Raw genomic sequence first — 22,137 nt, forward strand, 5'->3', positions numbered from 1 at the left:
ACAGGTTAGTAGACTGGGGAAAAATAAAGCAAGAGGCAATAATATGCCGTCTACAAGAAACCCAGTTTAACTATAAGGATATATATGAATCAAAGGTAAATAGATGGAATAAGATACACCATGCAAACACTAATCATAGTAAATTGGAATAGAGACATTAATATCAGAAAAAGTAGACTTCAAAAGAAGGACTATTACCAGGGATGAAGAGGGACATTACATAATGATAAAATGTTGTTCATTTCACCAAGAAGACTTAACAATCATAAATGTGTATGTGTACATCTGTTAACAGAGCTTCAAAAACACGAGATAAAAATAGACCTAAAATAAGAAAGAGAAAAATCCATAATACAGTTAGAGGATTCAGCGCTTCTCTCTCAGTAATCAATAAAACAAGTAGGAAAAAAAAGTAAGGATACAGAAAACCTGAACACTACCAACTAGCTTGTTCTGACTGACACTTTTATAGCACTTTTACCAGCAGAATAAACATTCTTTTCAACTGCACATAAAACATTCACCAAGATACATCTTCTGGGCCATGAAACAAACCTCAACAAATTTAAAAGAACTTAAATCATACAAAATATGTTTTATGACTATAAAAGAATGAAAATATAAATAAAAACAGAAAGAGATCTGGAAAACACCCCAATACTTGGAAATAAAACACAACACTTCCAAATAACCCGTGAGTCAAAGATGAAGTCCAAAAGGAAATTAGAGAAATATCTTGAATGAATAAAAGTGAAATGTAGCAACCAGCCACCAAAAAAGCTCCCAATGTTCCTTGCCTTCTGTTTATTCATACTTTTGTGTCGTCCTCTTCTGCACTGTATCAAGGTTACTTTATGTGGTCAATAAGACATGGCAGATGATGGTACATCACGTCCAAAATTAGGATTAAAAAAATTGGAAAACCCAGAGCTTCCATCTTGGGTGTGTGTTCTCTCTATTGCTTGGATCACTCACTCTGGGGGAAGCAGGCTATTATGTTGTCTACAGCCCTACAGAGAGGCCCATGTACCTAGGAACTGAAGGTTCCAGCCAACAGCCAGTGAAGAACAGAGGCCGGCCAGCAACCTCATGAGTGATTATGGAAACAGATTCACTGGCCCCAGTAGAGCCTTTGGAATGACTGCAGCCCAGGCCAGCAGCTTGAGTGCAACCTCTGGAGAGACTATGGCAGAACCATCAGCTAGAGCAGTCCTGGATTCCTGATGCTCAAAACCTTTGAGATGATAATAATTCTTTTTTTTAAACTGCTAAATTTGGGGATGATTTGCTATGCAGCAATAAGTAACACATAGGGATTTTGGTATTGAACAGGGTGCCACTATCACAGCACTCTGAAATATGGGGCCGGCAGTGGACTGGCCATAGACTTGGGAAGAGTGTACTCAAAGCCCAAAATGCCTTGAGAAAGCTCTTAAAAGAAGCCTCGTGCCTTTGATAAGATTGCAGCCAGGGTATACAGGAAAGTCAGGTAAACACTATTGGGAACTGGGGAAAGAGGAATTCCTGTTATGCTGTGGCACAGGTTAGCAACCCTGTTGCCTGTGGTCAAGCGGAAAGCAGAAAACGTGCCCAATGAGTTGGGATCTGGCTAAGGACATTTCCAAATCAAGTGTTGAAGGTGCCACCTGGTGTCTTCTTGCTCCTTACAGTAAAACGCAAGAGGGGAGAGAGAAACTAAAGCAGCAGCTCTCAAATGAGTGATGGCGCCTGGGGCAGGGAGGCGGCGGGGGAGCGCGGGTGTGTGTGTGTGTGTGTGTGTGTGTGTGTGTGTGAGGCGGCGGGGGAGCGCGGGTGTGTGTGTGTGTGTGTGTGTGTGTGTGTGTGTGTGTGGACATTTGGCAATGTCTGGAGACATTTCTGGTTGTCAAAACTGGAGAGGGGACTTCCCTGGCCGGTCCAGTGGTTAAGACTCCGTGGTTCCAATTCAGGGGGTGTGGGTTAGATCCCTGGTCAGGGAACTAAGATCCCACATGTCGCATGGCAAGGCCAAAAAAAAAAAAATCTTGAGAGGTTGCTACTGGCATCTAATTAGTAGAGGCCAGGGATGCTGCTAAACATTTTATAATGCACAAGACAAAACCCTCTTACCACCCACCACCTCCTCCCTCCACAAAAAAGAATTATCCTGCCTGAAATGTCAGTAGTGCTGAGGTTGAGAAATCCTGAACTAAGAGGAAGGACTGTTAAATATGGAGGAGCCAGGACTTCATGGTAGAAAATTCTCACTCTCTCTAAATGGCAAATGATAGTCAAGTTAAAAAATGGTTTCCTAAATTGAAAAAAGAGGGGATATATGTATATGTAGAGCTGATTCATTTTGCTGTACAGTAGAAACTAACACAACATTGTAAAGCAACTCTACTCCAATAAAAATTAATTAAAAAAAAAAAAGGTTTCCTAGCAAAGCTCAAATCCAGAGCATTACCAGAAGAACATGGTCCGAGAATGTGACTATCAAATCTTTTGTTTGCATCTCAGGAAGATTCAAGACAATGCATCAGAGTACTCTTCTGTCAGATAAAAGACCCCTAAAGAAATGATGGGTGTGCCTCACAGATCCTTTGAATCAAGCAAGAAGGATTCTAGAAAGCTTAAGGGTGTTGCCCCTTAGCCAATTCAGCAGAAGCCTCATAGAGAGAAGGGCTTATCTCAGAGAAATTTGGGGCATGGCTTTTGTCTAATAGTGTGGATCTGAATAAGATTCAGAGTGACCCACAAGTTCTTAAAAGGATTCTATATCCAGAAACATCTCCACTTGGACTTAGAGGGATAAAGAGAGTATAAAATGAAAAAAAAGGATTTCTAGTTCTGAACAAGATGGATTAGATGCCTTCCTCTCTTTCCCTCCCACTAAGTGCAGCTTAACATGCTGGGCATTATATATATAAAACAAACGTAAACATAGTTGGCAGACGAGCTAGGAACCCAAGAACACAAATGACATAGCAGTGAGTCCCTGGGTTTTCTTTTTGCTAGAGCTCTGGAGAAGCCAAACAGGCACAGACAAAAATCGCCCCCATGAAAAGCCTGCTCTCTCTTGTCAAAGGATTGGGAAAGAGGCACCCTAGCAAGACGGAAATCTTTTGACATGAAGTGACCCTTCCAGCAAAATCCTAGAGGAGAAGCCTCACTCCCAGTCTTTGTCTCATGGTAACAAGGCACCTCTCCCTCTCACCTCCAGATGGTGTTATGTGAGAGGAGGCGGAATGGGGAGCCTGGGCTTCATCAGTGCTCAGCAGTAGCAAGTACCCCTCCCCACAATTTCCATGATGTCAGTGGAGGGCATGTGGGGAGGTAGGCTGCCCTCCCCATCCAACAGTAAGGAGGCACCGCTCCCTCCCCTCAACATAAAGGTGGCCAAGAGTGGAGCCTAGATGTTCACCTCCGCCCAGCAGTAATGAGGGAACCAACCTTCCAACCCTCCCCTCCCCCTACAGGGTGGTGTCAGTGGGGGCCATGTGGGCAGCCTGGACTTTCTGCACTCCCACCTGGTGGTAAAAAGTTGGTGCCCCTATCTCACTGGCCCAGGACAATAGAGGCCTACCAACACAGAAGAGTTAAATGAGATCCAGAGTCTCACCACATAACTTCTGAAATATCCAGGTCATAAATGAAAATAATTCACCATACCAAGAGCCAGGAAAATCTGAACTTCAACAAGTAAAGACAATCAACAGATGCTAGTGGATCACAGTGCTGTTGGAATGACCTGACAGGGATTTAAAAACAGTCATTATAAAAATGCTTCATCAAGCAATTGCAGGACTTCCCTGGTGGCACAGTGGTTAAGAGTCCGTCTGCCAATACAGGGGACACGGGTTCAAGCCCTGGTCCGGGAAGATCCCACATGCTGCAGAGCAGCTTAACCCATGCACCACAACTACTGAGCCTGCGCTCTAGAGCCCGCGACACACAACTACTGAAGCCCGTGAGCCTAGAGCCCGTGCTCCGCAACAAGAGAAGCCACCGCAATGAGAAGCCTGCGCACTGCAACGAAGAGTAGCCGCCACTCACCGCAACTAGAGAAAGCCCGCGCATGGCAACAAAGACCCAATGCAGCCAAAAATAAATAAATAATAAATTTATTTATTTAAAACAAAAAAAAACAAGCAATTGCAAACTTTTTGAAATACTGGATTGGCCAAAAAGATGTTATGGAAAAACACAAGTGAACTTTTTGGCCAACTCAATAAATGAAAAAATAAAAATCTCAGGGAAGCAAATAGAAGATACAAAGAAGAACCACATAGAAATATTAGCACTGAAGAAAAAGTAACTGTACTGGGTCGAACAGTGTCCTCCAAAAATTCACGACTACCTAATACCACAGATTGTGACCTTATTTGGAAATAGGGTCTTTGCAGATGTAATTAGTTAAGATGGTGTTGTACTGGATTAGGGTGGGCACTAAGTCCAATAACTGGTATCTTTATAAGACTATGTGAAAACATAAAAAGACACACAGGCGAAAACACCATGTGAAGATGGTGGCAGATATCAGAATGATAGATCGCAAGCCAAGGAATGCCAAGGATCGCTGGCAATCACCAGACGCTAGGAAAGAGGTATGGAACAGATTCTCCCTTGGAGGTTCCAGAAGGAACCAACACCTTGATTTTTGGACTTTTGGCTTCCAGTACTGTGTGAAAGTAAACTTCTGTTGTTTTAAGCCATCAAGTTTCTCGTAATTTGTTAGAGCAACCCTGTGAAACTAACACAAATTAGTTTAAATTTAAAAATTTTTAATTTAAAATTAAAAAAAAAACCCTCACTGGATAGGCTCAATAGAAGAATGAAAATAACTTATGAAAGGATTGGTGAATTTCAAGATAGAACAGTAGAAATTACCCAATCTGAAAAACAAGGAAAATTAGATTTTAAAGAAGAAGGAAGGAAGGAAAGAAGGGAGGGAGGGAGGAAGGGAAAAAGGAAGGACAAAGCCTCAGCAACCTGTGAGACAGTAACAAAAGATTTAACATTTGTGTCACTGGAGTCTCAAGTGGAGGGAAAAGAAGTGGAACTGAAAAAGCATTCAAAGAAATAATGGCTGAAATTTCCCAAAATTTAACAAAGAACTACACCCCCTCCCTATTTTTGAATTCTCCCTTTTGAAAAGATCAATAAAATTGACAAACCTCTGACAATACTAACAAAGAAAAAAGAAGAGAGAGAGTGACCTAAACTCTCAATATCATGAGTGCAACAGAAAATATCCCTACAGACTCTGCAGATGTTGTAAAGATAATAAGGGACCAATAGGAACAGCTCTACACACATAAATTCGACAACTTAGATGAAAAGGACCAATTCCTTAAAAAGTACAAACTGCCAAAATTCATCCAACATGAAACAGATAATTTAAATAACTCTATAACTATTACAGAAATTGAATTTGTAGTTAATTAAAAACAAAACACCAAAAAAACACAAAATTCTTGAAAAAGAAATCCCCAGGCCCAGAGAGTTTCACTGGAGAAATCTACACAACATTTTTAGAAGAATTAATACCAATTTTATACAATCTTTTTCAGAAAATGGAATAGGAGGGAACACCTCTCCACTTGTTTTATAAAGCTAGTATTACCTTGATACCAAAACCAGACAAAGACAGTACTGAAATAAAATAAAACACAATAGACACATTTCATCTAAGTTGACAGATTTGAGGGCATAGAGTTATTCATGATGTTCCTTTATTATCCTTTAGATGTCCCTGAGATCAGTAGTGACGGCCCCTCTTAAATTTCGTTTTTTTAAAATATTTATTTAAAAAATAAATAAAATAAAAAATTTATTTAAAATAAAATAAAATTTAAAAGAATTTCTTTAAAAAATATATGTATGTATTTATTTACTTATTTGACTGCATCGGGTCTTAGCTGCCACACTCGGGATCTTTGCTGCCATGTGCGCTGGCTCTAGAGCATGCTGGCTTAGTTGCCCCGTGGCACGTGGGATCTTAGTTCCCCGACCAGGAATCGAACCTGGGTCCCCTGCATTGGAAGGTGGATTCTTAACCACTGGGGTACGAGGGAACTCCCTTAAATTTCTAATATTGGTAATTTGTGTCTTCTTTTTTTTCTTGGTTAGTCTGGCCAGAGGTCTGTCAATTTTATTTATTTTTCCAAAGGATCCGTTTTTGGTTTCATTGATTTTCTCTATTGTTTTCCTATTTTCAATTTCATTGACTTCTCCTCTAATTTTTATTACTTCTTTTATTTTGCTTGCTTTAGGCTTAAATTGCTCTTCTTTCTCTAGTTTTATAAGGTGAAAGCTTAGATTGATTTCTGATCTTTCTTCTTTTCTAATATACACATTTAGTGCTATAAATTTCCCTCTACGCACTGTTTTCACTGCATCCCACAAATTTTGAGAAGCTGTATGCTCATATTGTTCAAAATATTTTTAAATTCCTCTTGAGATTTCTTCTTTGATCCATGTGTTATTTAGTAGTGTGTTGTTTAATCTCCAAATATCTTGGAATTTCCAGCTATCTGTTATTGGTCTCTAGTTTGTTTCCATTTTGGCTTGAGAACACACTTTGTATGATTCCTACTTTAAAAAATCTGATCAGGTAGGCTTTATGGCCCAGAATGTGGTTTATCTTGAACGTTCCATATGAGCTTGAAAAGAATGAGTATTCTGCTGTTCTTGGATGAAGTATTCTATAAATTTTATAGAATTTTATAGTATAAAGGCCAACTAGATCAAGTTGACTGATGGTGGTGTTCAACTATATCCTCACTGATTTTCTGCCTGCTTGATTTATCAAGTATTGAAAGAATGGTGTTGAAGTCTCCAACTGTAGTAGTGGATTTGTTTATTTCTCTATGGCGTTCCACCACTTTTGGGGGATGTTTTTTTAAAACTATTTATTTATTTATTTGTCTGCGCCGGGTCTTAGTTGCGGCTCGCGGGATCTTCGTTGCCACGTGCAGGATCTTCGTTGCAGCATGCGGGATCTTTTAGTTGCAGCATGGGAAATCTTGGTTGTGGCATGTGGGATCCAGTTCCCTGACCAGGGATCGAACCTGGGCTCCCTGCATTGGGAGCGCGGAGTCTTAGCCACTGGACCACCAGGGAAGTCTCCGGAGTTCCACCAGTTTTTACCTCACATATTTCACTCTGTTGTTAGGCACACACACATTAAAGATTGTTTGTCTTCATGGAGAATGGACTCCTTTATTATTATTTAATGCCCTTCATCCCCGATAATGTTCCTTGTTCTGAAGTCTGCTTTGACTGAAGTTAAGATATAGCTGCTCCAGCTTTTTTTTTTTTTTTTTTGATTGGTGTTAGCATGGCACATCTTTCTCCATCCCTTTGCTTTTAAACTATCTTGTGTCGTTTTATTTAAAGTGGGATTGTTTTAAAGACAGTATATAGTTGGGTCTTATTTTTTTTATCTACTCTGACAGTCTCAGTCCTTCAATATTTAATATTTAGGCCAGTCGCAAAGTGATTACTGATATACTTAGTATAAACATCTACCATGTTTATAACTTTTCTATTTGTTGCACTTGTTCTTTGTTTCTTTTTCTTTCTTTCCCTCTTTTTCTGCTTCTTTTGTTTTAATTAAGTATTTTATAAAATTCTATTTTCCTCTCCTTCCTTAGCTTATAAATTGTACTTCTTTTTAAAAATTTTTAGCTGTTTCCCTAGTTTGTAACATACGTTTACAACTAATTTAAGTCCACTCTTAAACTATACCAGTTCAAGGGTAGTACAGGTACCATATAAAAGGACCTATATCCATCATAAAAATAGACATAAAAATCTTCAACAGGGCTTCCCTGGTGGCGCAGTGGTTGAGAGTCCGCCTGCCGATGCAGGGGACACGGGTTCGTGCCCCGGTCCGGGAAGATCCCACATGCCGCGGAGCGGCTGGGCCCGTGAGCCATGGCCGCTGAGCCTGTGCTCCACAACAGGGGAGGCCACAACAGTGAGAGGCCCGCGTACCGAAAAAAAAAAAAAAAAAAACTTGAACAAAGTATGAGCAAATTGAGTCTAGCAAATATAAAAAGAATTAAACACCAAAACCAAGTGAGGTTTATTTAGAGATGCAAGCCTAGTTCAACATTCAAGTCAGTTAATGTAATCAACCATAGTAATCACCAAAAGAAAAAAATCACATGATCACATCAACTGCCGCAGAAAAACCATAAAATTCAATGGCTATTCATGATAAAAACTCAAGAAACTAAGAATAGAGGGTAACTTTGAACTGGATAAAGACCACCTACAGAAGATCTACAGCTAACGTCATACTTAATGGTGAAAGATAAGATGCTTTCCCCTTAGCATCAAGAACAAGGCAAGGATGTCTGCTTTCACCACTTTTATTCAAAATGGTACTGGAAGTCATAGCCAGAACAATAAAATAAGAAAAGGAAATTAAAGGTATACAGATGTGGGAAGAAAATATTTGCAAGTCACACATCTTACAAAGGACTCATATCTAGAATATATAAAGAACTCTCAAAACTCAACAGTAAAAAAACAATCCAATTAGAAAATAAGCAAAAGATTTGAACAGATATTTCACCAAAGAGGACATAGAGATGGCAAATAAACACATTAAAATATGCTCAACATCGATAGGCAGTAGGGAAATGCAAACTAAAAGCATGATGAGGTATCACTACACATCTATTTTATACCAGTTAATTAAAAATTAGTGACCATACTAAAAGCAGGTCAGGATGCAAAGAAGCTAGATCATCCAAACATTGCTGGTGGAATGTAAAATGATACAGTCACTCTGGAAAAAGTTCGGCGGTTTCTTAGAAAACTAAACATATACTTACCACAAAATCTAGCAATCATACTCCTTGGCATTGATTACAGAGAAATTAAAACTATGTCCATGTGAAACCTGTATATGAGTGTTCATGTCAGCTTTATTTGTAATAGCCCTAAATGAGAAACAACCCAAATGTTCTTCAGTGGGTGAATGGTTAAACAAATTGTGGTACATCCATACTGTGTAATAATAGTTGGCAAAAGAGGAACAAATTAGTGATACACACAACTGGATGGATATCAAGGGCATTATTCTGAGTACAAAAAAAGCCAAGCCTGCAATGTTACATACTGTATGATTTCATACATGTAACATTCCTGAAATAATAAAAATATAGAAATGGAGATGGGGGACTTCCCTGGTGGCTCAGTGGTTAAGAATCTGCCTGCCAATGCAGGGGACACGGGTTCAAGCCCTGGCCCGGGAAGATCCCACATGCCGCGGAGCAACTAAACCCGTGTGCCACAGTTACTGAGCCTGCGCTCTAGAGCCCACGAGCCACAACTACTGAACCCCGCGTGCCTAGAGCCCGTGCCACAACAAGAGAAGCCACGGGGCAATGAGATGGTCGCGCAACCCAACGAAGAGTAGCCCCCCGCTCACCGCAACTAGAGAAAGCTCACGTGCAGCCACAAAGACCCAATGCAGCCAAAAATAAATAAATAAATTTATTTTAAAAAAAAGAAAATCAAAAGAAAAAAATTAAATATGTATCCCGCTTTGAAATATATATATATATGTATATATATATACCCCAATAAACCTAACTTTAAAGAAAGTAAAGTACAAACTATGAGATGAAACAAAACAATGACGAAAAAAGAGTAGACCCTCACAGCCATCAGGATAGCTACTATAGAAAGAAAGAAAGAAAGAAAGAAAGGAGGGAGGGAGGAAAAATAACAAGTGTTGGTGAGGATGTGGCAAACTGAAACCCTGTGCACTGTTGGTGGGAATGTAAAATAGTGCAGCCACTATAGAAAACAGAATGGTGGTTCCTCAAAAAATTAAAAATAGAGGGACTTCCCTGGTAGTCCAGTGGGTAAGACTCCGAGCTCCCAATGCAGGAGGCCCAGGTTTGATACCTGGTCAGGGAATTAGATCCCTCATGCCTCAACTAAGAGTCTGCATGCCACAACTAAGAAGTCCACATGCCGCAACTAAGACCCAGCGCAGGCTAAATAAATAAATATTAAAAGAAATTAAAAATAGAATTACCATATGGCCCAGAAATTCCACTTGTGAGTGTACACTCAAAAGAATTTAAAGTAGGGTCTTAAAGAGAGATATTGGGGCTCCCCTGGTGGCACAGTTAAGAATCCGCCTGCCAAGCAGGGGACACGGGTTCGAGCCCTGGCCCGAGAAGATCCCACATGCCGCAGAGCAACTAAGCCCATGTGCCACAACTACTGAGCCTGCGCTCTAGAGCCCACGTGCCACAACTACTGAAGCCTGTGCACCTAGAGCCCATGGTCCACAACAAGAGAAGCCACCGCATGTGAAGCCCACACACTGCAATGAAGAGAAAGCCCGCGTGTAGCAACGAAGACCCAACACAACCAAAAATAAATAAATTTTTTTAAAAAGAGAGATATTTGTACACCCATGTTCATAGCAGCATTATTCATAGTAGCCAAAAAGGTGGAAGCAACCCAAGTGCCTACCAATGGATTAGTAGATAAGCAAAATATGGTCTATACATACAACAGAATATTATTCAGCCTTAAAGGAAGGGAATTCTGCTATAACGTGATGAACCTTGAGGATATTATGCTAAGTGAAATAAGCCATCACAGCAAAACAAATATTGTATGATTCCATTCACATGAGGTCCCTAGAGCAGTCAAATTCATAGAGACAGAAGGTAGCAGGGTGGTTGCCAGGGCTGAGGGGGAGTTGGGAATGGGGAGTTGTTATTTAGTATTGAGTTTCAGTTTTGCAAGATGAAAAGAGTTCTGGAGATGGATGGCGGTGATGGTTACGCAACAGTGTGAATGTACTGAACACTACTGAACTGCCCACTTAAAATGTTTAAGGTGGTAAATTTTGTTATGTGTATTTACCACAACTAAGAAAAACAGACTGGAAGTTTCTCACTCAAGTGCCTTGGATTTGGTCCAAAAGGCTGACCAGCTGTGTGTCCTTGGGTGTCACTATTCCCATAAATGGTTTTTCCTGTGTAAACGGAAGAGACAAACAAGACAGAATATGGGAATCTGCTTTAGGAGCCATTGCTGGGGTACAATGTCTGGTCAGGGAGAATGCCCTGCCCCCTTGGGGATGAACTCCCCAAGCTTCCAAAGGGAGGGAAGTGAATGACGATGAAAAGAACAGGCTAGAACAGAATGGCAGAGGCGCGCGCCAGCCCCTGGAGCTCAATCAAGCCCCGTTGCCTCGGTTGCTGGAACGCTCCCAGGATGCTCTGACCCTCAGGACAAACTCCCAGCCCCTGAGCCTGTGATCAAGCCCTTAGCAGTCTGTGTCTTGCTCACTCCTCCGGGTTTGGTCACTGCCGTTCTGGGCTCCTACTTTCCACTCCAGCACATACACCAGTTCATAATTCCCTCCCACACCTGTACTTTTAAAATCCCCTCTTTTGAGAGTGCCCTGCCCAGCCCACAGCCCTCTGCCTGGAGGCCATACTCCTCCTTTGTTCCTCATCACCATCTCTGCGAAGACTTCCCTGGCCTCCCCACACTGCTCCTCTGTGTTCCAGCGGCGCCCGCCCCCCAGCCCTTACCATAGGTAATGCCATTTATTTCACTTTTTCATGAAATACTTAGTGGGCACCTATTGTCAGCCAGGTACTATTCTAGGCTCTGAGGGGATAGCAACGAAGAGAACAGCCAGAAGTCCCTGCCCCTGAGGAACGCATATTCTAGAAGGACCTCTCCCCTGGGCCTGTGTGCCATCTTCAGTGGGGAGCGCACAGCGGGGCCCCAGCCCTTGGTGCCCAGGTGCTGAGTGGCGGGGGTAGACGACCCTGATGCAGCCCACCAGAGTCCAGCAGGGTCCAGGAAGAGCTGAAATCGCGCAGGGAGAGGGAAGCAGAGGAGCCACGGAGAGTGCTGAGGCAGAGGGAGAGGGGCGGGGCTGTGCTCCGCGCCTTCCCTGCCAAGTCACCTCCTGGGTTTCTTCCCTGGTCCACAGAGTGTTTTACCACCCGCTTATCTTTGCCCTAATAATAAAGGGCATGTACATGTAAGAAGCTGTTCGGTAGTCTGGTCTTGGTCCATCACCCCTAAAAGGCAGACCTAAGCACCCCAGATGCACGCACACCCCTCCGCCCGGGTACGGTGTGGATGTGGTACCAGATTGGCTGACTGAGTGAGGTGGTGCCCGAGAGGCTGGATCTCACCAGCTCTTCTGATTATTCAGATGCAGCCAGCTGGGCAGATTACTCAGAGCAGCCTAAGCTGTTAAAATCTCCCATCATCTGTCCCCAGCCCTTCACCACGACTCCGCCTCTGCCCTCATCTCCTGACGCCACTCCTTCCCCCTTCCCTCACCTCCTCCAGGTCTCTCCCCAAATCTCATCTTGTCGGTGAAATGGCCTCATTCCCTCCTTTTTAATACAGCAAAGCTTCTACTTTTGTTCTCCCTTTCCGGCCCACACTGTTTACTTTTCTCCACACACTTAATCCCATCCAACGTTAACAGAAGCGTGCTGGAACCGACTCTGAGGGCTTACAAAAGCCTATGACATTTTTAGGAACTTGGTTGGCTGGTTGTTAAGCAATGCCATCACTAAAAATTAAATTATACCAACTTCATCAAGTTAATGATATTAAAAACAAAGGTGAGGGGCTTCCCTGGTGGCGCAGTGGTTAAGAATCCACCTGCCAATGTAGGGGACACGGGTGCGAACCCTGGTCCGGGAAGATCCCACATACCACAGAGCAACTAAGCCCATGCACCACAACTACTGAGCCCACGTGCCACAACTACCAAAGCCCGAGCACCTAGAGCCCGTGCTCCACAAGAGAAGCCACCGAAATGAGAAGCCCACGCACTGCAACGAAGAGCAGTCCCCGCTCACCGCAACTAGAGAAAGCCCGCGTGAAGCAACGCAGACCCAACACAGCCAAAAATAAATAAATAAAAAATAAATTAATTTAAAAAAAAAAAGATAAAAACAAAGGTGAAAAATGCTCAAACTCATCACTTTCTAATTTTTACTACCTTTTGCTATTATCTATGACCTTGAGAATCTTTACAGCTGTAGAAATATGGTAGAAATATATAATATATAATGGCATGCTACTGTGCATTTCTTTTCAACTCTGCATTCATTGACATCACACTGGTAGCTTGAAATCGGCCCTGGTAGGAGTATTTACACCACAGAAATAGGCAAGTATGATAACTCAGGTTTTGATTTATTGTTCTGTTGATTGTCTAGACCAGCAGTTGGCCATGGGCCAAATCCAGCCCACCAACTATTTCTGTAAATAAACTTTATTGCAACACAGCCAGGCCCACTCATTTCCATATCTGTGGCTGCTTTCACATCCCAAGAGCAGTTGAGTAGTTGCAACTACATGGCCTGCAAAGTCTAACATATTTACTGTCTTATTCCTTACAGAAGAAATTTGCCTACCCCCGGTCTAGCCTTAAGAAAGTAACGGAGGAAATGTTAATAATGTAGATTAAATGTAAATATGTTCTGTCTGTAGCTGCTACAGGCAGATCTCATTTTATTTCGCTTTACTGCACTTCACAGATAGTGCGGTATTTACAAATTGAAGGTTTGTGGAAACCCTAGTTGAACAAGTCCATAGGCACCATTTTTTCAACAGCATTTGCTTGCTTCATGTCACTGTGTCACATTTTGGTAATTTTCACAATATTTCAAACTTTTTCACTATTATACTTGTTACAGTGATCTGTGACCTTTGATGTTGCTGCTACGACTTGCTGAAGGCTCAGATGATGATCAGTGTTTTTTAGCAATTAAGTATTTTTAAATTAAGGGATGTACATTTTTTTAGACATAATGCTATTATTGCACACTTAACAGACTACAGTATAGTGTAAACATAACTTTCATATGCACTGGGAAACCAAAAGATTCAGGTAGCTCGCTGTATTGCAGTGGTCTGGAACCGAACCTGCCATATCTCTGAGGTATGCCTGTACATTGAAAATAGCCACACACGCGCAAAAAAAGCTGAGCAAATATACTCCGGGTGTTTGAAAACTGTGACCTAATACAGCAGAGAAGTCGATCAGGTCATTGAGAAATGAGTTGAATTCCAACATCTTTGTTCTTTCACTTTTTCACTTTCTTACATCAACATTCATGTTGGAACTACACTTGTTCATCAGTTATAACCATAGGTTGACTATGGATGCAAGAGTTAGGCAAAATTCAAGAAAAGTATACTGTAAGAATAAACTGGCTATACCGAATTCACAATAAAGAGTATTGTAGAATTTTATTAGGTTTCTTTCAGTAAAATTTATGATAAACACACATTCACACACACATATACACACTTTGTTTCAGAGAGCCTATTGTTAAACCTTTACAAGCACACACATTCTCCACTAGAATGTAAGTTCCTTGATGGTAGGAATTGTTTTTTTTTTTTAATCCAGCGCTTAGAACACACCTAACACATAGCAGATACACAGTCAACATATGTGACATGAATCAACATATGAGCATAGTTGGGAACCCACGTTTCATGGGTTGACGGTCAGACCTTACGTTTCCAGCTCCAACATTATCCAGCTGTGTGGATAAATTATTTAATTTCTTTGAACCCTGGGTTCTTTATTAAAACAAACAAACGAAAAGACGGGGGAATCTTCCTACCTCACAGGGAGATGGTGACAATATATGCCTCTGCCCGGCACCTACCAGGTTTCTCCACAGACAGGAGTTTCCTCCTCACCCTCCACCCCTGCCATCCACATACTCCTCGGAGACAGCCCTGCCACTGTCACACATTTCAGTGATGTCACAGCCCCCTCCCTGGGAGCCCCAGCACAATCATCCCCATGCCCAGCCTGAGCGCTGGCTGAGCTGAGAGAGGCGGGGGGGAAGGCGGTGCCTTGCTCCATCTGTCTCTGAGGCCTCACAGCTCCAGCATGAGTCCATCAGCAAAGAAGAGGCTCAAGAATACAGTGGTTTCCAAGGTTGGATTTGGGACTAGACCCAGTGGGGGTCTCAACAAAGAGTCCAACCATGCCCAGGATGGGGACCTTCCAGCCTGGGGGGAAGAGGGAGAGGTGAAGGGTGAAGGGAGGTCAGGAGAGTTAGAATGGGCTCCCTGTTTCCACCCCCAAACCAAGGTGACAAAACTCCCAGTCTAGGGTTGGTCACACCAAGCCCAGCCCAATGGAGAGGCATTATGGAGGCGTTCGGGGGGTTCCTACTGTGTTAGCATTCCCTCTCTCTCTCTCTCTCCCTCTCTCTCTCTCTCTCTCTCTGTCAGATGCAAGATGAGGAACCACGGGACAAGATACAGCAGCCTGTCAGCAAAGTAATTGCGCGGAACCGACTTAAAGCGGTGAGGCGCCCCGTTTTGGTGTCTGCTTAGGAGAGCCTGAGCCCCCATGCAGTGTTGCTCCTGGCTGCCAGGCCGAGTGACCCGGGAGGAGTCACCTGGCCCTGCCCTGAGCTGAGCTGAGCCAAAGTCCGGGTAGCGGGGTGGGACGCTAGCCCAGGAAAGCTGAAGCTTCAGTTTTTCTGGCTCCTCGCCCCTGGCAGGTGCTAAAAAACTTGGCGCTCTTGAAGCTGCTTGAGAGCTCGAACCCTCGGACCCAAGAACTGCATAACCTGGCCAAAAGGTGTTGGAATTCCCTGCTCAGAGTTCCGAAGATCCGCAGGGTCTCCTCTGGGTGAGCATGGCCCACCCGCGGCCCCTATCATGGGCCCAATAGCCACCTTTACTAGGAACGGGCACTATGCTAAGGAATTTCGCAACCTGCATTTTGACTAGGCTCTGGCAGAAAGGTAGTTATTTATTAGCCCTATTTTACTGAGGAGCTGAGGCTCAAGAGATGTTGTAACTTATCCCGTTAACTGGACTGGTAAGTGGCAGAGCTAGGATTTGAAGCCGTTCCCAGCTGATATCAGAGCTGTTGTCATAACCCTGGTCATAATCATCCAACCACGGGACTAACCACCACCTGGTGCTCTGAGCACGCGGGGCCACCCCTTCTGCCTCTCCCAAGTCAACACCACGCAGAGATTCACCTGCAAACTAGTCATTCTGCTGAGGCTCAGTTTCCTCACAAGTCACATCAGGATGCTAAGAAAGCTGACATGAGGCACCCGCTAAGTGCCAGGTACCATGCAAAGCATTTTCCCACTTAGTTTATTCTTCACAAAAATCCTGTTAGGTAGAAGGAATTACCCCAGTTTTACAGATGAGGAAACTAAGGCTCTGACAGGTTACCTTTCTTGCCCCAAATCACACAGATGGTAAGAGGCAGAAGCAAATGTGAATCCCAGTTTGTCTCCAAAGCCTGTGCTCTCCAAGCCGCTCTGCCTCTTCCCTGCCTCCTGCTTTGCAGGACTGTTGTGAGGGTCCTGGGCCTGACACCCAGTGGGCACCCAATCGGCAGTGGCCATTATTATCCTCTGTATTGTCATTATCCTGAGCCTGAGGCCTCTCTCTCTCCACACACACTCAGCTAGGACGGGGGCTGCCACATTGCAGGGGACTCAGTCTACGACAGACACCCCTGGGGAAAGTCTCCTAACCCCTCTAGGTAACTCCACCCCTCTGGCTCCTCCCTCTGAGTTGGCGTCCTCCCCGATGCAGGTGCTCAGGAAACACTGAACCAGAAGGGTCAGGATCATCTAGTCCCAGAGATTTCCAAGCCTTTTTAAAGCAGCAGAGCCACTCTTCAAATTTCTGTCCCCAAGCCCCAACTGTGTCGTTGGAGGGAAGCTATCCTGCCCCTCACCCTGCCCCTCCAGGGGTGGGGGGTGGTCATTTGAGATATTTTCTAAGATTTCTTGGAACACAATATGAAAAAAAAAAAACCCAAAAACAAAACACTGGACCAGTCCACTCCATCAGTTGAAATCCAAAGAGGCAGAACCCTAACCTAGTGGCCGATGCAGGCAATATATATTTCTAGGTATCCTAACTACTAGCCATTGCCTCAGGCCTTTCCAACCTCTCACATCCCTTCTGCCTGCCGGTCCTTATCACCACACCCCCTGCCCCCAGGAACAAGACCTCTGAGTGGTAGAGAAGCTTCTTTTCAGGCCCTCTCTAGCTTTCCTGACAGGCTCCCTGAGCTGACTGCAGAACCGTTGTCTCGGTCTAGCTGGAGGCCCAGGACCTTGGTCTTGCTCTGCTGACTGCCGCTCCTCTCCCTGCCAGCCACGAAGACGTCTGGGATACAGTAGAACAAAATAACAAAGATCTTCAGGAGGCTGGGTGTCCCAACAAGAAACTGGACTCCAAGAAATCAGAGCCCCTGAGGGAGCCTGAGGACCCGGAGCAGTCAAGGCCCAAGGCGGCACTGCGGAAGGGGCACACGGCACAGCAAGCAGTGCCGCACGAGGAGGAGCGGCCGGAGCCTGAGGTCCCCGTGACGTCAAAGGGTCGTGGCCTGCCCACTGGCCCTGGAGCCCAGGAGAGGCAATCACCCACTGTGGACCCCCGGGTCGTCTTCCTGAAGACCCACCAGTACAGAACTCCCATGGAGGACATGAAACAGTTGGACACAGCAGACCAGTGGATCTGGTGTGAGGGGCTGCCCACACGAGTCCACCTCCCAGGGCCCCGGGTGATGTGCAGACCATCCGCCCTGCGCTCGGTCAAGCGCTGCTGCACCCGCCTCTGCTCAGCATCACTTGAGCTGCCAATGGTCCGTCCATACAAGATGTGACAATGCCACTGCCAGGCTAGGGTGAGACACAAGCCCCAAGCCAGGCCCTGAGCTGGGCCCAGAGTCAGAGGGCTTAGGATCCAGAGTCTTGGGGGCTGTGGCTGGCGGTGCTGGGAGGCCCTACCTTCATGCCCAGAGAGGGAAGCCCAGAGAGGCGGAAGCCATTGACCAAGTCCACACAGCAGGGCAGTGGCCAGGCTGGGTCCTCTCAGGACCCAAGTAGGGGCTCTGGGGAAGGAGGGCACTGGGAGTGTGGTTCTGAGGTGGGTCATCCACTGCCTGGAGGCCTCAGGAGGGGCCATCTGCTATGGCTCAGAATCTCACAGAAGTCTGAGTAAGTGAGTTTAGGGATTTCCAAATGTGGGGCTAAGGGGAGGGGGCGTGGTCAAGTAAGGCTCTTCTGCATCTCACCCCCTCTTAGATAAACTCTGCATTTGTTTTATTTATTCGTGCCTCAAATAAGACCTACTCTGAACAAAAGTTCCTTAGCAAAAGAAAAAGTAGAAATACTCCAGCCCCTCCACTGAGGTCCCAAGAAAGGAAGGGGGTGATGGGCCTGGGGGTCCAGCTGAATGGGAAGCTGCCCCTTCAGCAAACCGGGCATCGCCAATCTGCCAGACACCGCAGCGCCCTGGTCCCTGAGCCCTCTCCCTGGACGCCAGCGCCCTCTGGGGGCGGTCTTAGCTCCTAACTGACGCTGAGGTCTCTGCTCGCAGGTGTGACCTTGGATGGGAGCCAGAGGTGTGCGGAGAGGGCGGAGATCGCGCAACCATCTCAACGGGAGGGACGGGCGGGAAAATTCGCGAGTCTACAAATAAAATCTCCCATATGGCGCTGAAGAATACTGCCGCTGGCTCTGCCTCTTTATCTGGGGCTGGAAAGGCTGGAGGAAAGAGGCCCTCCGCGGAGGTAAGGTGGGGGAGTGGGGAAGAGTGTGAATCACGACTTCAGGTTAATTCCACTCCATCCCCAGGTCCCTACGGTCAGTGTAGAAGCCGTAACAAAGAAGCAAGCGGGCTGCTCCCCTCCCCCGCCTCTGCAAGCTGGCCTCCTGAGCGGTGCTCTCCATGAAGTCATAGAAGGGGGGCGTTGGTTGTGCGCTTCCCGGGTGCCAGGTGCCTCACAATGGCCCTGCAGGCCAAGGAGAGGAGGAAACCTCCGCGGCGCCGAGAAGCTGAGGTCTTGCGCAGGCTCACGCCGCTGGGAAGTGGCACAGCAAGAACTCTAATCTAGGTCTCCTGGCTGCTCCCCGTTCCATTTCCCGAAGAAGGGGAAAAGGTGCAACGCAGCATCCAGCCCGTCACGCACGTGCATTGCGCCCTGATTATCACGGCTCCGGGTGTCAATAAATGCCAGCCGGAAATGTGAAATGTGCCCCGCCTGGGTCACGGAAAGCACCGAGTCAGGCGGGGAACTGGTACTTCGTCCTACTGCTCCCGTGGGACACAGCGCGTCCATCCTCCAACCCCGAGTCCGGTAGGAGCCACAGGGCCCTGAATATGCAGTTGGGGAGAGGAAAACAGAGGGGGCCCAGGCTTTCTCTGCACAAAGACTATGATCCTGGTCCTCCGTATTCCCCTGGAGACAGGCTGTGTGCAGCGGGCGCCCTCGGGAGAGCAGCAGAGCCATCGAGGGGCGCAGAGCCCTCCACCCTCACTCCCAGGGAGCCAGGACACTGATGGAGATCCTCAGATTGGGAGGGAGAGAGAAGGATGGGAAAGGCTCCCGCTAAACCGGCCGGCTCGCACCCCTCCTCTCCACTGGGGCTTAGCACCCTGACTGAGCATCCGCCAGGAGGCCGCCAGCGGAAACCGGGCCGCGAGAACAGCCTGAGCGGGGCCTGGCGCTGGACCGCTCTGCACCGCACTGCTCAGCCTCGGGAATGGCGACCTAACGCCCCCCGCAGCGCGCTCCCTACCTGCGGCCACCCAGGCGCGGCGCTCCCTTCCCGAGCACCCCGCCCCGCCCCCTCCGCGCAACCTCCACTCCCGTAACCACTTCAAGCTGTCTTCCCGCTAAGCTTGCAATCCAGCCCATTTCCTGGGTAGTCTCCATTTCGGTTCCCTCGCTGGGCATCATCAATCACACCAACCCTCTATTCGATCTTTCCTCCCAAGCACCTTCCGTTCCATCAACCTTCAAGTAAACTTCTGTCCAGCGTGCTCTATCAGCGGGCGATTAGGGCAGCGCACTCCCAAACAAAAAGCCAAACCCTGTGTGTGTGGCGGGGTGAGGGTGGGGGCATGCACTAGGCTTCATGGGAACCTTCCCCGGGGAGCCCCAAGTGGGGGCCCGAATGGCCTGAGCCTAGGCGAGGTTGGCAATTTCTGCTTTGCCCAATTGGGAGCCAGAGCTGGGCCCCAGCTTCCCACGGGCAATGCCATCAAGTGAGCAGACAGAAGCCTGTGTGCCTAGGCTGGGACCCAGCGTGGCCAGGGTGCCGCTGGGGAAGCAAGGATGCAGGCCTCATGCATGTGAATGACTTCCAGCAGTGCACTCCTTCCAGCCTTATCCCTTCCACCTGCTGGCATTAGGCTCAGGCAACCTGCCTCCCATAACCCCAGGACTAGGGTCTCCCCACTACCATTCTCCCATTGTTTAACCACTTCAACCTGAGGCCCCTCTTCAGGGCTCAGTCAGATCCTGATTTGGGCAGGATGCTGCAACCCATAATCTCAGGGATAAGAGACCGCAGGAGAAATGGCTCCCTAACAGTTAACTGGGGGAAATTTTTTAATGTTTGAATTTTAACAAGTCACACGACCTCTCAGAGCGTATTCCATCTGTTTATTAAAAGAGGGATACTAGTAGCCATTCCAGAGGGCTTTGCGCAAATCAGGCTTGATGTAGTTGAAACCAGTTTGTGGGACGTTGAACATTCGGCCTGTTTTCCAGGCCTCCTTGCTGTAATAAAGCCAGTACTGGCCCTGTTTCTCACTTATGAGCGGCTGCCTAACTGCCCACCTTTAGGGAACTAGCTGCTTGTTTAAAAAGCCAATCTTATGTTCACATTCACAAAATAGCATCTGGATCCCGGAGACTGTCCCTCTCCCAATCTGGGCCATGTACCACTTAAACATGATTGGTGGATGAATGGGGCTGAGGTTGCTGAGGCAGACAGGCCTAGCTTCTTATCAGCTGTTTGATGCTGGGGAAAGCTGTTTACTCCTAAGCCTCAGTTTCATTGTCTGCAAAATGGGGAAAACGGTGGTGCCTATCTCATTGGGTTAAGTTAGAAACATAAATCACTTTACAGTGCATGGCACATAGGAGCTCAATACTTGGTGGCTGTACCTAGGTCATGGGCAAGCCTGTCCCCCACCTAACAGCTGAGGCTTTGAAGAAAGATATCTCCTCTGTAAAATGGGAAGGGGGCAGCGGTCCCATAATTCTAACTGCTTAGATTCATGGATCACTTTCTTATAGGTCAGGCACAGCACTAAATGCTTTACATTATGACATCTCACTGAATCCTCACAAAAACTCAGGGAAGTTCAACCCAGGGAAGGTTAAGTAGCTTATCCAAGGTCTCAGAGCTGGTAATGGGACTCCAGGACTTAACCTTGCACTCCGTTGCAGCTCTCTATAGCCTTCTGACATTGGGCCCCTAGAAGTCTCCCTGGCTTGGCCAGGTAGGCAGGTCAGGGATTAAAACTCTCAGCTCCCTCTGCTCCCCTTGCTTCAATGTTGTTCTACCATCCTTTGCTACTTTCCTACAGAAAACCTCAAGCACGCAGTAGCTCTTAATTCCCTCTCCACAAAGAACCTCTCTTGTGCCCAGAACTGGCCTCTCCTTCCCCTGCCCCTGAGGCTGTAGTCCCTGGGTTACAGGCTGACTGCCCCCGGGGACTGCGAGAAGGAAGCTACCCTGATCCGGGAGTTGTTGAAGAGAGGCTAAGACTCTGCTTCCAGGGGAATCTAACCTGTTTGAGCTGTGCCTCACATAAGACTCACGGGGACCTGGAGCTTCCCGCCTCACTGGTGCCTGCTGGCTGCCATTCTGACCCCCATGTGGCTCTGATCTGGGCAGGCCTGCCTAGAACTAGGGGTTAGAGGCACCCTCTGAGCTAGACATCCCTTTCTCCTTTCCCGTCCTTCTTGCGGGTTATAAACTATTCTGAGCACCAGCTATGCACTAGTCTCCACTTGTCTCTCCAAATGGTAGTGGACGGGATGGGGCGGGGCGGGGGGGGGGCGTCTAGACGTCAGACCCCTAGAAAGTCAAGAGCTACACCAACTCAGTGGTAGGGTGGCGGTAACTTTCGGATCTAGGTACTTTCCTTTATCCTTTGGAAATAAAAATATTTCCAACATTCCTATGTTCACTTGGAAATCTGTGGCCATATTTAATGTACTGCCTATCAGTTTTTCTTGGAAAGCAAGTAATATTTACACAGTTTACATCCTTAGTATTTAAAACAATACAGTAGGATGAGAAAGTATGATTATAAGGT

The 22,137-nt window shown here is 46.2% G+C and overlaps 2 protein-coding genes across 2 annotated transcripts in view; one reads left to right on the top strand and one right to left on the bottom strand.

Annotated features, from left to right (window-relative positions):
* The window catches only part of SYS1 (SYS1 golgi trafficking protein), a 31,242-nt gene that overhangs the window by 3,404 nt on the left and 5,701 nt on the right, over positions 1-22,137 (bottom strand). The window lies entirely within an intron of this gene.
* Positions 14,636-20,578, top strand: TP53TG5 (TP53 target 5). Its single transcript, XM_027078092.1, has 5 exons — positions 14,636-15,342; positions 15,543-15,673; positions 16,352-16,358; positions 17,117-17,679; positions 18,408-20,578. Exons 1-5 carry the CDS (start codon positions 15,268-15,270, stop codon positions 18,499-18,501), a joined length of 870 nt encoding a protein of 289 aa, XP_026933893.1. The 5' UTR covers positions 14,636-15,267; the 3' UTR covers positions 18,502-20,578.

The sequence above is a fragment of the Aethalodelphis obliquidens genome, unplaced genomic scaffold (assembly GCF_003676395.1).
Source record: "Aethalodelphis obliquidens isolate GAN/ISIS:26980383/991018 unplaced genomic scaffold, ASM367639v1 scaffold42, whole genome shotgun sequence".
NCBI lineage: Eukaryota > Metazoa > Chordata > Mammalia > Artiodactyla > Delphinidae > Aethalodelphis > Aethalodelphis obliquidens.

Coding starts and splice junctions, on each gene's coding strand:
- TP53TG5 (XM_027078092.1), top strand. CDS start 15,268: ATGCAAGATGAGGAACCACGGGACAAGATACAGCAGCCTGTCAGCAAA. Junction 15,343..15,542: donor CGCGGAACCGACTTAAAGCG/GTGAGGCGCCCC, acceptor CGCCCCTGGCAG/GTGCTAAAAAACTTGGCGCT. Junction 17,680..18,407: donor ATGGTCCGTCCATACAAGAT/GTGACAATGCCA, acceptor GCAGGTGTGACC/TTGGATGGGAGCCAGAGGTG.